Source organism: Nomascus leucogenys, chromosome 10, assembly GCF_006542625.1.
Source record: "Nomascus leucogenys isolate Asia chromosome 10, Asia_NLE_v1, whole genome shotgun sequence".
Classification (NCBI taxonomy): Eukaryota; Metazoa; Chordata; class Mammalia; order Primates; family Hylobatidae; genus Nomascus; species Nomascus leucogenys.
The window spans coordinates 40,908,991-40,923,085 of NC_044390.1; the positions used below are offsets into that span (position 1 = coordinate 40,908,991).

The 14,095-nt window shown below is 50.7% G+C and overlaps 1 protein-coding gene across 1 annotated transcript in view; it reads right to left on the reverse strand.

Annotated features, from left to right (window-relative positions):
* The window catches only part of WDR62 (WD repeat domain 62), a 49,673-nt gene extending 35,708 nt beyond the window's left edge, over positions 1–13,965 (reverse strand). Inside the window, exons 1-7 of the mRNA XM_030820084.1 lie at positions 13,789–13,965; positions 10,041–10,132; positions 8,872–8,934; positions 2,608–2,665; positions 2,195–2,365; positions 1,176–1,313; positions 590–772 (exon numbers count right to left, since the gene is read on the reverse strand). Of these exons, the coding sequence (XP_030675944.1) occupies positions 590–772; positions 1,176–1,313; positions 2,195–2,365; positions 2,608–2,665; positions 8,872–8,934; positions 10,041–10,132; positions 13,789–13,965 (882 nt within the window). The remainder of the gene's footprint in view (positions 1–589; positions 773–1,175; positions 1,314–2,194; positions 2,366–2,607; positions 2,666–8,871; positions 8,935–10,040; positions 10,133–13,788) is intronic.
* Positions 13,966–14,095: the final 130 nt, after the last annotated feature.

Below are 14,095 nucleotides of genomic sequence, written 5' to 3' on the forward strand. Positions count from 1 at the left end.
GTGGTGGCAGGCGCCTATAATCCCAGCTACTTGGGAGGCTGAGGCAGGAGAATTGCTTGAATCTGGGAGGCGGAACTTGTAGTGAGCTGAGATTGCGCCACTGCACTCCAGCCTGGGCAACAGAGTGAGACTCCATCTCAAAAAAAAAAAAAAAAAAGTAAAAATAAATAAAAATAAATAAAAGTTTATGTATTTTGTGTAGTCTTTTTTGACTGAAAAGTTATTAAATCAATGGTACCTCTGATTTTTAAAAAATGCAATCCTCTACCAGCCAGAGTGCTTAAAGGAGAAAAGAAATGTGAAGTAGATCAAATAGTCATGGGAAAACAACTGTCACCTTGAGCCCACTTCAGGGTACCAAGCACTGTGCTCACTGCCTTGCCTATATTATCTGACTTCCTTATCAGCTCTGTGGGGAGGACAGCAGTACTCCCATTTTACAGATGTGGAACCTGAAGCTCAGAGATGGGGAGTCATTCACCACTAGTCACATAAGCAGAACCTGTGTGGTCAATGCTGATGGGCACCCCTGCAGACATATATCATGAGAAAGAGTCTGTCCAACTGATGGCAGAGAGGGAGGTGGTACCTTCAGGTTGATCCACTTCTCCAGCACCCTCTTCTCATTGAACTGGCAGAGGAGGCCCGAGTAGGACACACAGAAGGTACTGCCCGCCATCCGGCCCCGACCGCAGGCCACACCACAGAAGATGTTGTTGTGCAGCTCACCCAGGATGCCTGAGCGCCCTACAAGGGGCACTGTGCTCGTCACCTGGAGACACAAGAGGGCAGAGTGGGATACTGTCCACATAGCTGAGCCCCCAACAGGGCCACGATGGGACCTGCATGACCAGATGATAGGACACAACGAAACAGAACTCTAAGAAGCTCTTCCAAATGGAGGAGAAGGGAAAACACTAGAACTCTACCACTCTGGACAGAAGGGCTGGACAGCAGCAGTCCAAGAATGAGAGCTGGTCCTAGGGTCAGGGGGTTCCTGGCAGGGCCTGTGCATCAGCACCCTGAGAGTAGGCCCAGAAGCTGCAGCTGGGCCCCTGAGAGGCCAAATGGCCGGAGACTGCTGCCCTCAAATCTCAGGGAGAAAAAGGAGCCCATGCTGCCACGGATGGTGACTCCCTCAGGGCCTGGCTGAAGGGGCAGGGACAGAAACTCACCTTTGTCTCAGTGGAGACTTCCAAGAACCAGAACCTCACATGCCGGTTCCCAACAGTGACAAAATAGCTGCTGTCCTCTGAGAAGGAGAGGGCGATGACTCTACAAGATACCTTGTTGGAGGCCACTACGATGTCTTTCTGGAAGAATAAGTGCAGAGAAGCTCATGCCAGCACTCACTCCATTGGACTGTCTGTGCCTTTGCCCTCAGGCTGGAACTCTCTGCTCGTCCCCGCTCCAAGTTTGTCTTCCTAGGACCCTCCAGGGAGCTGCTGTATGGGGAAACCTATGTGGGGCACCCTGCTCATTCCTCACCGCCAGAGGAGGGGACAGAGGCTTGGAGTGGTCCCCATGGGACAGTATGTTCCAGAGTTCTCTCCAAGGGTCTAAGCTCTGCAGCCCACACATGGTATTGTGGACAGTCATGGCTGGGATGTAAGGACAACACAATCTATGGCTGTCACAGATGGGGCTTCTGCTCTGGGCCCTGCCCTGAACCCTTCACAGGATAACCCATGAAATTCCCTCAATCTCTCAATAGGCCCATGAGGGAGGTGCTTCTCCCCAACCCTACCAGGCTCAGAGGGGGAGATGTCATGTGCTCAAGGTCACATAGTGGGTTATGGGCAGAGCCAGGACTTGGTACCCACTTCTGCCAGCTCCACAGCTGTTCCAAAGCCCAGACTTCCAGTGCTTATCAACTCATTAAAGTCTCACAACTCAACAAGAAAAGTACTACTATATCCATCTAACAGAGGAGGAGGAAACAGACTCACAGAGATGTTAAGTCACTTGCCTAAGGTCACAGCTGGTCAATATAAAAATATTTATAATTCTTCTAGCTGGGAACCTGTCTTGTGCCCGACAATAAGGTATCAGCACGTCACAGGTGTTCAATAGCTGTTATCTGTTGGGTGAGTGAGCACTTTACTGCATCCTCTCATGTAGCTCTCCCTGTGCCCAAGACATAGGATGCTCTGGCAGCTGGCTGCCTGCCACAGGCCTGCTGGTTGGCTCTTACCTTCCAGTCCCAGACGTTGAGCACCATGTCATGTTGGTAGCCCATGGACACGATGTACTTCATATTGGGTGAGAAGGCCACACACGCCACACCATACTTGTGGCCTAGCATCTCCGCCACCTGATTCTTCTCCTCTGCATCCCAGATGCGCACGGCAGGCCTATGCCCATTCTAGGGAAGGTGGGGTCGTTACTGCTGCTGGGCTCTGTACTGGGCAGGGCTAGAGGGGCTGTCAAGGCCAAAGATGGCATTGCCACAGGATGTGCCCAAAAGCCACCTCCCCCATCTGCTACAGGGCTGTTCTGGCCCAGGAAGGAGCTATTCCAGGGACTCACAGGCCTGCCAGGAGCAGAAGGAATGGCTTCCAAGACCCCCCAGTCCCCAACTCCCACTCAATCACGATCATGACTCACCTCCCCTGTCACTATGTACTTCCCATCAGGGGAGAAGGCCAGAGCACTCAGAGATTTCCTGGGGATAAAGAAAAGAAATGATCACTGGTTCTGTTGAGGGTGGCCAGCCAGACCCCATCCTGGCGACTCTGAGAGGACTCTGCCCTCTCCTGCTTCCCAAGCCTCGGAAGAGGCCAGGAGAGGTGAGCTCAAGCAGCTCCCACAGAGCCAGTGCTGCTGGTGTGCCCAGCAAAGCACACAGGGAAATGGGGGTAAATGCAAAGGCCCCTTCTACCCTGAGACACCAAACCCAAATGGAGTAGACACTGTATACGGACCCTGCTTTCTTCTCCCTCTGCCGCAGTGGGTACCCTAAGACTCTATCCACCCTATAACACTGAGAAATAGAGATGCAGGAAATGGTACAGGCCTGGCCTAACTAAACGGGTGGTGCTGATGGGAGGATCCTGGCAGGCATCACATCAAGGTAGCCTGTAGCGTGTGCTCCACTGCTAAATACTCAACGTATTCTGGAAAATCCATAAACAGCCAAAATGTTTCTGATACTCCTAGCTAGCCTGCACAAGGACTGAATGAACAGGCTAGCTCGCAGGTTTCTGGCAGCAAGATTCACTGTTCCCAGATTGTATGGTTTCCTTCTTCTCCCCTCTCTCTTTTAATCTTGTTTTCACCTTTGTTCCTTAACCATCTAATAAATGTCTCCCTACGTGAGATGGTAAATTGGTGTGCAGATAACTAAGTAAATGTCGTTAAGTGAGACTTTGGCAACTTCATGGAATATTCATCAAGTCAACCTGCTTCCCAGGCTTCCCGTGGCTCCTTACTGCGACAGGGCAAGCTGCCTCCTGGATATCCACTCGCCTCTCCTTCCTCACTGACGTAACCCCAGTTTTATGCTTGCAACTATGCAGGTACAGCTACATGACTTAGTCTGGCCAAGGAGAAGTAAACTGACATGCTGTGTGGGACTTCCTGAAATACTTGTCAAAGGGAACCCTTTGCCCTGCTTCCCACCAGTTCCCCTCCTGAAATATGCACACGATAGCCAGAACTCCATCTTGGGCCATGAAGTGACTTCAAGACCAGAAGCCTCACAATAAATGGGGTAGAACAGGAGAGAAGGAATGGGGGCTGGGTGCGGTGCCTCACGCCTGTAATCCCAGCACTTTGGGAAGCAGAGGTGGGTGGTTCACTTGAGGTCAGGAGTTCGCGACCAGCCTGGCCAACATGACGAAACCCCAGCTCTACTAAAAATACAAAAAATAGCCAGGTGTGGTGGCAGGAGCCTGTAATCCCGGCTACTCGGGAGGCTGAGGCAGGAGAATTGCTTGAACCCGAGGCAGAGGTTGCAGTAAACTAAGATCGTGCCACTGCACTCCAGCCTGGGCAACACAGCAAGACTCTGTCTCAAAAAAAAAAATGAAGTGGGGCTGGGTGCAGCGGCTCACGCCTGTAATCCCAGCACTTTGGGAGGCCGAGGTGGGCGGATCACAAGGTCACGAGATCGAGACCACCCTGGCTAACACGGTGAAACCCTGTCTCTACTAAAAATACAAAAACAAAATTAGCTGGGCATGGTGGCGGGCACCTGTAGTCCCAGCTACTTGGAGGCTGAGGAGGGAGAATGGTGTGAACCCAGGAGGCGGAGCTTGCAGTCAGCCAAGATCGCGCCACTGCACTCCAGCCTGGGCAACAGAGTGAGACTCTGTCTCAAAAAGAGAGAGAGAAAAAAAAATGTGGTGTTCAGAGACACAGCCCCTGGGGGCCCACCTCCGGACTTATGACATGCAGGAAGAGCATGCCCTTGGGTTTTAAGCCACGCTGTGGAGGGGTTTCTGTTGTCTGTAGCCACCTCTAACCTGTCGCACGCCCTGACCTTGTGCCTGGCCCTCTGGTAAATGCTGTGTGGCCATCAGTGCACTGATTCCTCAAGCATGCTTCATGGAGTCAGGGCTCTCATGAACCAACTTTGCAGATGAGGTGACTGCAACACAGGGAAGTCTCCTGCCTGCAGTTACCTAACCAGACAGGGCAGAGCCCTGATCTCTAAGCCAGTAGTTCTCAGTCCTGGCTGTACATTAGAATTCCCTGGGGAGCATCTGAAAAGTGTCAAAGCCTAAGATTAGTTGACTGAAACTTTGGTGAGGAACAGGTTAATATTTGCACAGTCTCAGAAAAGATGTCCCTAGGATACCTGCTAATCACAAAGGTGAAAAGAGAGGCTTTGAAGTGCAGGAATCTGGCAGGCAACACCTTGGCCAAGTGCTCCCAGTGAACACCACCAGTCATGGGAGACCTCCTGAGAGGAGGCACCAGGAAGAACACAGCACCCTTTCTGATCTGTTCCTGCCAAAGATGTAGAACCTCAGTCTGCCCGTGAGGAAGCATCGGACAAACTCAAATGCTGGGACACTCTACAAAATACCTCATCTACAATCCTCAAAGTGTCAAGATCGGCCAGGCGCAGTGGCTCACGCCTGTAATCCCAGCACTTTGGGAGGCTGAGGCAGGTGGATCACGAGGTCAGGAGTTCGTGACCAGCCTGACCAACATAGTGAAACCCCGTCTCTACTATAAAAAACAAAAAATTAGCCAGGCGTGGTGGGGCGTGCCTGTAGTCCCAGCTACTCAGGAGGCTGAGGCACAGAATCGCTTGAACCCGGGAGGTGGAGGGTGCAGTGAGCCAAGATTGCCCCACTGCGCTCCAGCCCGGGCGACAGTGTGAGATTTCGTCTCAAAAAAAACACACACAAAAAAGTGGCCGGGTGCTGTGCTGTGGCTCACGCCTGTAAATCCCAGCAATTTGGGAGGCCAAGGCAGGCGGATCACGAGGTCAGGAGATCGAGACTATCCTGGCCAACATGGTAAAACCCTGGCTCTACTAAAAATACAGAAATTAGCTGGACGTGGTGGCATATGCCTGTAATCCTAGGTGCTCGGGAGGCTGAGGCAGGAGAATCACTTGAACCAGGGAGTCAGGGGTTGCAGTGAGCCAGGATCACGCCACTGCACTCCAGCCTGACAGAGAGAGACTCCATCTCAAAAAGAAAAAAAAGTGTCAAGATCCTGAAAGTCAAGAAAAGACAGAGGAGCCACATCAGCCTGAAAGAGACTGAGGGGACAACTCAATGCAATGTGTGATTCTAGACGGAATCCTTTGGCCATAAAGGACATTCATGGGACAAAGGCTGACTCCTGAATGGAGCCCTCTGGGGAGTGGATGAGAGTGATGTACCAATTTTCATTTCCTGATTTTGCTGGATGTATTACAGTTTAAAAGGACTGTCATTTTTTTTGTGTGTGTGTGGAAATACACACTTTAGTATTTATTAAGTTTTTTTGTTTTTTTTTTGAGACGGAGTCTTGCTCTGTCACCCAGGCTGGAGTGCAGTGGCGTGATCTTGGCTCACTACAACCTCTGCCTCCTGGGTTCAAGCGATTCTCCTGCCTCAGCCTCCCGAGTAGCTAGGATTACAGGCACCCGCCATCACGCCCAGCTAATGTTTGTATTTTTAGTAGAGACAGGGTTTCACCATGTTGTCCAGGCTGGTCTCAAACTTGTGACCTCAGGTGATCCACCTGCCTCGGCCTCTCAAAGTGTATTTATTTTATTTTACTTTATTTTTCTTGAGACGAAGTCTTGCTCTGTTGCCCAGGCTAGAGTGCAGTGGCACAATCTTGGCTCACTGCAACTTCCGCCTCCCAGGCTCAAGCAATTCTCCTGCCTCAGCCTCCCGAGTAGCTGGGATTACAGGCGCCTGCCACCAGGCCTGGCTAATTTTTGTATTTTTAGTAGAGACAGGGTTTTGCCATGTTGCCCAGGCTGGTCTCAAACTCCTGACCTCAAGTGATCTTCCTGCCTCCAAGGCCTCCCACAGTGCTGAGATTACAGGTGTGAATTACCGTGCCTGGCATGAAGTATTTAGAGATATAGGGGCATCATGTCTACCACTGATTCTCAAACAGTTCAGAACAAATTAATATGTATATAGACAAAAAATGATAAAGCAAATGTGGTAAAATGCTAACATTTGGCCAAGTGCAGTGGCTCACACCTGTAATCCTAGCACTTTGGGAGGCTGAGATAGGCAGACTGAGCTCAGGAGTTCGAGACCACCTTGGGCAACATGATGAACCCCATCCCCACTAAAACACAAATTAGCTGGGCATGGTGGCGCATACTTGTGGTTCCCGCTACCTGGGAGGCTGAGGCATGAGAATCACTTGAACCCAGGAGTTGGAAGTTGCAGTGAGCTGAGATTGTGCCACTGCACTCCAGCCTGGGTGACAGAGCAAGACTCTGTGTCCAAAAAAAAAAAAAAAAAACAAAGCTAACATTTGTGAAATATGTGAAAGGTACATAGGTATATAGGAGCTCTTTGTACTACTCTAAGTCTGAAATTATTTCAATATAAAAAGTCTCCAAATTGCCAATGCCCAAGTTTCATCCCAGATCAACTGATTTGGCCTTCTCTTGGGGTGAGGCACAGGGACCAGGTGATTCTGATATGCAGTCGGAGTGAAAATCCCCACACTGGCCATACCATCTCCTAATGCACACCCACTGGTGGCCAAGGGCGGGCACCTGCGTGCCATCTACTACAGATCCAGGCCACCCACTCCACTGCCTACAGGGATTACGGAGGCAACACAGGTGTGAGGAACTGGCCACAACGGGCCTGATAAATTTCACTAAGCTCAGCCCATCACTGCCACAGGGGAATTTGGGCCCCAGAGGCCAGAGAATTTCTCACTTCTCCAAACAAGAGGGACATTTGGATTTTTGTGTTAAAAAACTTGAAATGTTGTCCACTTATCCAACCTTTAAAACACACTGTATTGGGCAAGTCTGTGTGACTCTGGTTTGTAGCTGCTGCCTTACAAATGCTCTCCCAGTTGGAGGCAGCTATTTTATTTTCAGAGGAGACCAAGGCTCTGAAAGAAGTGTCTCACCTGAGATTCCACAGTGAATAGACGCTTGAGCTAGGAATGGAACCCAGCTCTGCCCTTATCACCAGTAACAGAACCCACAGTTAGGAGCAAAAGGTCCAAAAAGCCACTTTCAAGAGGGAATGCACTTCTGCCAGATAACAAGAACCTGCCGTAGCTTAAGGACCGTATCTTAGGGACCATAAGGGCAGGAGAAAACCCACTCCTTATCCATCCACCTGGAGAACTGGGCCAAAGAAGCTGAGCCTGAGCTATGCCAACGAGGGACATGGTGTGCCTTCCAAAGGTCACAGCCCTATTGGGACCACATCCCCAGGGTAACAGTGATCAGTTAGCCCCAAGGCAGAGGAGCGGGTCCTTCCCTAGTAAACTTACAGCTGAAGGGATCTTTCTAAAACCCAAATCATGTTCAGTCTTTCTCTTAGAAAATAGCCATCAATGTGCCAGATAGTGCTCTTTGGTGCTAGGGACACAGAAATGAACTCAGAGAAAGTCCCTGCTCTCAGAGTGCTCACACTGAGGAGGGGAGACCCACAGTGAATACCATCAGTGAGGAAACTGGACAGCATTATCAGAGATGGGAGCAAATTTTGTGGAGAAAAACAAAGCAGGGAATAGAGCTGCTGGAGGGCTGGGGGTGAAAAGCACATCCCTGGCCTGTGGTGCCCTCCTGTGGCTGCTCTCTGCACTCAGCATGCTATGCAGCCCCTCTACAAGGCTGCAAGGCCTACGGGATGTGGCTTCTGCCTGTTCCAGCCTCATCTCCCCTGCTCCCTTTCTCCAGGCACCCAGATCCCTGGCTGCTTCTAAAGCACCCAAGATTCTTAACCACTGCAGGGCCTTTGCCCTTGCTGTGCCCCCTGCCTGAAGCGCTCTCCCTACACAGCTTCTTATGGGTCACCCTCTCACTTCCTTCAGGTCTCAGAGTCAAGGCGGCATTCCTTGAGCCTTCTGATAAGGCTTTCCTCCTATTCTCTGCCCACAAACCTGCCTGAAGACATCCTCCATCATTTCCTCCATAGCACTGATCATGATCAGCCAGTAATTTGCTGACTAGTTTACAGTCGGTCTCGCTCTAGCAAGCAGAGATTCTCGTCTCCTCTGGTCACTGCTGTGTCCCCAGCACACGGAACAGCACCCAGCACACGGAACGGCACCCAGCACAGGCGAATGCTACTGAGCCAACATGTGAGTGAATGAGTGAGCACCTACCCATGAGTACCTCCAGGCTCATGGGGGAGGTATGTGTGGGGGAGGGGAGGCGTGCTGAGCCCTTGGTTCCACCCCTGCCCCTGGGCCCAGGCCTCAGCCTACCTGGCGGTGTTAAAGATGTGCTGCTGCTTGTTCTCCTTGGGGTCCAAAATCACCACCACACAGCTGGGAAAAAAAAGGAAAATGTGCCTCAACTGGGGGGAGTGTTGGGGTCCTGGGATGATTCTATTCCCACCAGAAAAGCCCACAAATAAACAAGCTCCCTCGGTTCTCTCTGGTCTCCTCCTCCCCCTCCTCCAGGTGTTTACGCTGAGAATTCTAGGGCACTTTAACATTACTATGTTCTTAAATAGAAACCAACACTTCCTCTGAGGTAATGTCTGTCAGGCCCTAGGCTAGTTAAGACCTTAAGCTGGCTATAATCCCAGCACTTTGGGGGGGGGGGAGGGGGGAGGGGGGTGGGTGGGGAGGGATCACTTGAGCTCAGGAGTTTGAGACCAGCCTGGGCAACAGAGTGAGATCTCGTCTCCACTAAAAACAATTAGCTGGCCGTGGTGGCATGTGCCTGTAGTCCCAGCTACGTGGGAGGTGAAGATGGGAGGATTGCTTGAGCCCAGGAGGTTGGGGCTGTAGTGAGCTGTTATTCACACTATTGCATTCTAGCTTGGGCAACACAGCCAGACTCTGTCTCAAAAAAACAAAACAAAACAAAAAGAGAGAGAGAGACAGATGTAATTGTTTTAAATTCTCACAACTGCCAGGTCAGGTCAGGACTCTTTAGGCCCATTTATAGATAAGGAAACAAACCCAGAGAGGGGACGTCCTTAGCACAGTGCCAGGCTACATGAGTATTTATGGAATGAACAGCTGTAGCATCTTCTTCAGTCTTCTCAACTATGCAAGCAGAGGGGGTCACTAGCTCTGTTTTGCAGAGGAAGAGGCTCAGAGAGCAGCACACATGGCAGAGCTGGGACACAAATCCAGGTTACCTGACACCACAGCGTGGACTTTAATCACCTGTCTTTCCCAGAATCGCTGTCACCTCTCCCCTGTAGTCATAATAAAGATTTTCATTGCACTCACTACATGCCAGGAACTGTTCTAGACAGAGAGGGGGCTATGGAATCCTCTCCACAGCTCTCAGAGGCAGGCCCCATTATCCACATTCTACAGGTGAGAAAGATGAGGCTCAGAGCGATTTACAGATAGCTTCGGGTTCCAAGCTCCAAATTCCCTAGCAATGATTAGCGTGGAGGCCCTTATCTGCTTACCCTGCCAGGTAGGCCACATGGCCTGTGCCGGGGTCACAGGTTAGGCCACTGCTGTTCTGGGCTGTGATGCCAAGCACCTTCTCGAGTGACACCTGCAAAGAAAAAGCCCAAGTCAGAGGCACCCGCCCTAGCCGGCGCCAGATGGTGCAGCCGCCTTGGCCACCCATTCAGGTCCTGCTACATTCAACACCCACTCACTGAGCTTCTGTGGCCACGCCATCCACCAGCAGCTAACACTTGGTCTCTCAACATTCCTTTGACAAATACAACGCTAGGTGAAAAGCACAGAGTGGTGAGAAGGAGACAAATCCCTGCCCTTGTGGGGCTCACATTCTACTGGTGATGGGTATGTAGGACATAGAAAAGGAGCAAAACAAATATGTGAAATAGATGCCAAGTAATGATGGGTACAAGAGAGAAGAAAGCAGGTAAGGAGATTAGGAGTGCAGGGGAAGGGGGAGAATGCCGCGGTGAGAAGGTGACCTTTGAATAAGTTTCTAAGTACTTTTTTTAGTTTTTGAGATGGAGTCTTGCTCTGTCACCCAGGCTGGAGTCAGTGGTGAGATCTCGGCTCATTGCAACCTCCGCCTTCCAGGTTCAAGCGATTCTCCTGCCTCAGCCTCCTGAGTAGCTAGGATTACAGGCGCATGCCACCATGCCCGGCTAATTTTTGTATTTTTAGTAGAGATGGGGTTTCACCATGTTGGCCAGGCTGGCCTTGAACTCCTGACCTCAGGTGATCCACCCACCTCGGCCTCCCAAAGTGCTAGGATTACAGGCATGAACCACTGCGCCCAGCCTCTTAGTACTTTCATATGTATAAAAGACTTGAACCCCCACAACAAGCCACGAAGAAGGCACTATTATCACCCCTGTTTTACAGGTAAGAAGTCTGAGGCCCAAGATCCTACATCTGCGAGTGGCAATGTTGATATACAAACCCAGGCAGTATGGCTCCAAAGCTAGCACTTTGGGCTGTACAGGAGAGACACAGTAGTGACCAAAGGTAGACAGTTTCCCCACATCAGATTCACAGTCCAGAAATTTGAGCGGTTTCAACAAGTAAAAAAAACCACATGAACAGTAATATTTAAAATTTAAACAAGGCTGGGTGTGGTGGCTCAGTCAGGAGTTTGAGACCATCCTGGCCAAGATGGCGAAACCCTGTCTCTACTAAAAATACAAAAAAATTAGTCAGGTGTGGTGGCCCATACCTATAATCCCAGGTACTCAGAAGGCTGAGGCAGGAAAATCGCTTGAACCCAGGAGGCAGAAGTTGCAGTGAGCTAAGATGGCACCATTGCACTCCAGCCTGGGTGACAGAGTGAGACTCCACATCAAAAAAAAAAAAAAAGGGGGAATGAAACATGAGGAAATAGAGGCCAAGAGGAGCTACCCATCCAGGAAGGGGTAGTGCCAGGATTCCAACACAAACAACCAAGCCATGGCACTCATGTTGTCTTATCTGTCGATCAGCATTACTGGGCACTAGTATGAATAGTTACTTTTAGACTAGGTCTTTGCAAGACAGATCAACTCTGTGCTGCCAAACAAACAAAATAAATATTACCCCAAATACACAGTCATAGTATCAGTATTAGCTAACATGAATAGAGTTAGCTAACAACTTGCCATGTGCCAGTGTTGTTCTAAGTGCCTAGGATATGTGACCTCATTGAATCCTCACAAATACCCTATGAGAGATTTCTACATCATTATTCTCATTTTACAGATAAGAAAACTGTGGCACAGATAACTTCATAACTTGGCAGGGCACAGTGGCTCACGCCTGTAATCCTAGCACTTTGGGAGGCCGAGGCAGGCAGATCGCTTGAGCTCAGTAGTTCAAGACCAGCCTGGCCAACATGGCCAGACCCTGACTCTACCAAAAAACACAAAAAAATTAGTCAGGTATGGTGGCATGCGCCTGTAGTCCCAGCTACCCAGGAGGCTTGAGGTAGGAAGATCACCTGAGCCCAGGGAGGCTGAGACTGCAGTGAGCCAAGATCACCCCAGTGCACTACAGCCTGGATGACAGAGTAAGACCCCATCTCACAAAAAAAAAAAAAAAAAAAAAAAAAGAAAAAGAAAAGTTCATAACCTGCCAGGAAGAACAGGACTAAAGTTTAAGCTCAGGCTGCCTGGGTCCAACCATACCATCAGCAACAGTCTGTGCTCTTAGCCACCTTGCTATAACGCCTCTCTGAATTTGCTATTGTTGTATGTAGTTTAATAGCTCAAAGGGCACTTTCAGGAACATATAAGATAAAGGCTATGAAGTATAGGGTGCTGGGTGAGAGATGAAGGTGGGTGTTTGCTTTAGAATGGGGTTCGAGAAGGCCTTTCAAGATAGCGACATTCAGCCTGAGACTTGAAGGATGGGAAGGAGCCAGCCAGGTAGATTGCAACAAAAAGCCCAGGCTGAGGACTCACCAATCACAAAGGCCAGGAGGCAGAAAAGAATATGGAGCCTCAGGAAAACCAAAAGCAGGCCAGTGTGGCTGAACCTTGGTGACAGAGAGGACATGGGAGGTACAGCCAGAGCCTTGTAGCCAGGAGTGGGCGGTATAATCACAGTGCAGGAGAAAGTCATGGGGCAGGAACAAGCTCCACCAGCAGCTACCAGGTATCCTCCCTTTATCTGGACTCTGTGCCAAGAAGATCACAATTAAAATTTCATTTCGCTCCAATGCAACAGTATAATTTATTTATTTATTTATTTATTTTGAGACAGAGTCTCACTCTGTCGCCCAGGCTGGAGTGCAGTGGCATGACCTCAGCTCACTGCAACCTCCGCCTCCCGACTTCAAGCGATTCCTCCCGCCTCAGCCTCCCGAGTAGCTGGGATTACAGGCGCGCGCTAGCACGCCGGGCTAATTTTTCTACTTTTTGTAGAGACGGGGTTTCACTATGTTGGCCAGGCTGGTCTTGAACTGATCTCAGGTGAACAGCCCACCTCGGCCTCCCAAAGTGCTGGGATTACAGACGTGAGCCACCGTACCCTACCAGTAGTATGGTTCTTATCATCTCCATTTTATAAAAACAGATTTTGTGCCTACAGAGCTGGAAAACAATTGTTTTTAATTGCCGCTGTGCTAATGGAATTCCTTCTACCTACTGTGAAATCATTTCCTTCCGTGTTTCTGTCTCAGGATTTAGGGAACTGTTCTGTACGCCCTCCTCCCCAGGCAGCAATGCAGAGATTTTATAAATAACTGCTCACGTCTTTCTCAGTTTTGAGTGACAATATGGATTAATAATCCCACCTTGGTGAGGAAAAAGGATAGAGACCGCAGAAGGTGAGAGAAGGAGGGGTAGAAGCGAGGAAGAGTTGGGGCAAGTAACACTCTGGACCGAACGAACCCTCGAAGGGACCTTAATGACTCAGCGGGGGCCAGGGCAGTGAGGCTGCAGTGAGCTATGATCGTGACGTCTAAAGGCGATAGAACGGGGGTTAAAATATAGCAGGACTAGGCTGTGATTTGCAGAAGCAAAATGCATTTCCACGGGTGGGAACCTGGGAGGAACCCCGGAATTGCTCCAACGCTGAGGGTGGAGCCGGTAAGGCAGCGAGGAGAAAGTGGGAGGGGCCGTGGCTAAAGGGGCGGGGATTAGGGGACAAGGCACGGCAGGGAACAACCTGAGGGGACTGGCCGGGGGCTGATGTCGGGGCCACAGTTCTCAGGACGGGATTAGGGGAAACCTAGGAAGCCTGGAACTGGGGTAGACATGGCGAGCAGCTTCTCACCCGGTTCTGTACCGTCTCCTCGGAGGCCGTCGAGAGTCGCGTCCGCCGCCGGAGGCAGAGCGGTGGGGCGGGGGGCGGGGAGGACTGGCCCCTCCGTGCCGGAACTCCTGCCATGACAGAGGGCAGCTTCTCCCCTGCATCGTTCCGCGCATAGCCTCCGGACCCTACGGCCGCCATCGTCGCGCCGGAGCCGGGCGACCGTTACATCCCCTAACCGCCGCTGCCGCCACCGCCACGACCCACTGGAACAGCGAACAGCCGCGGGAAAGCCGGCGCCACAGCCTATTGGACGCGACAGGCCCGGTCT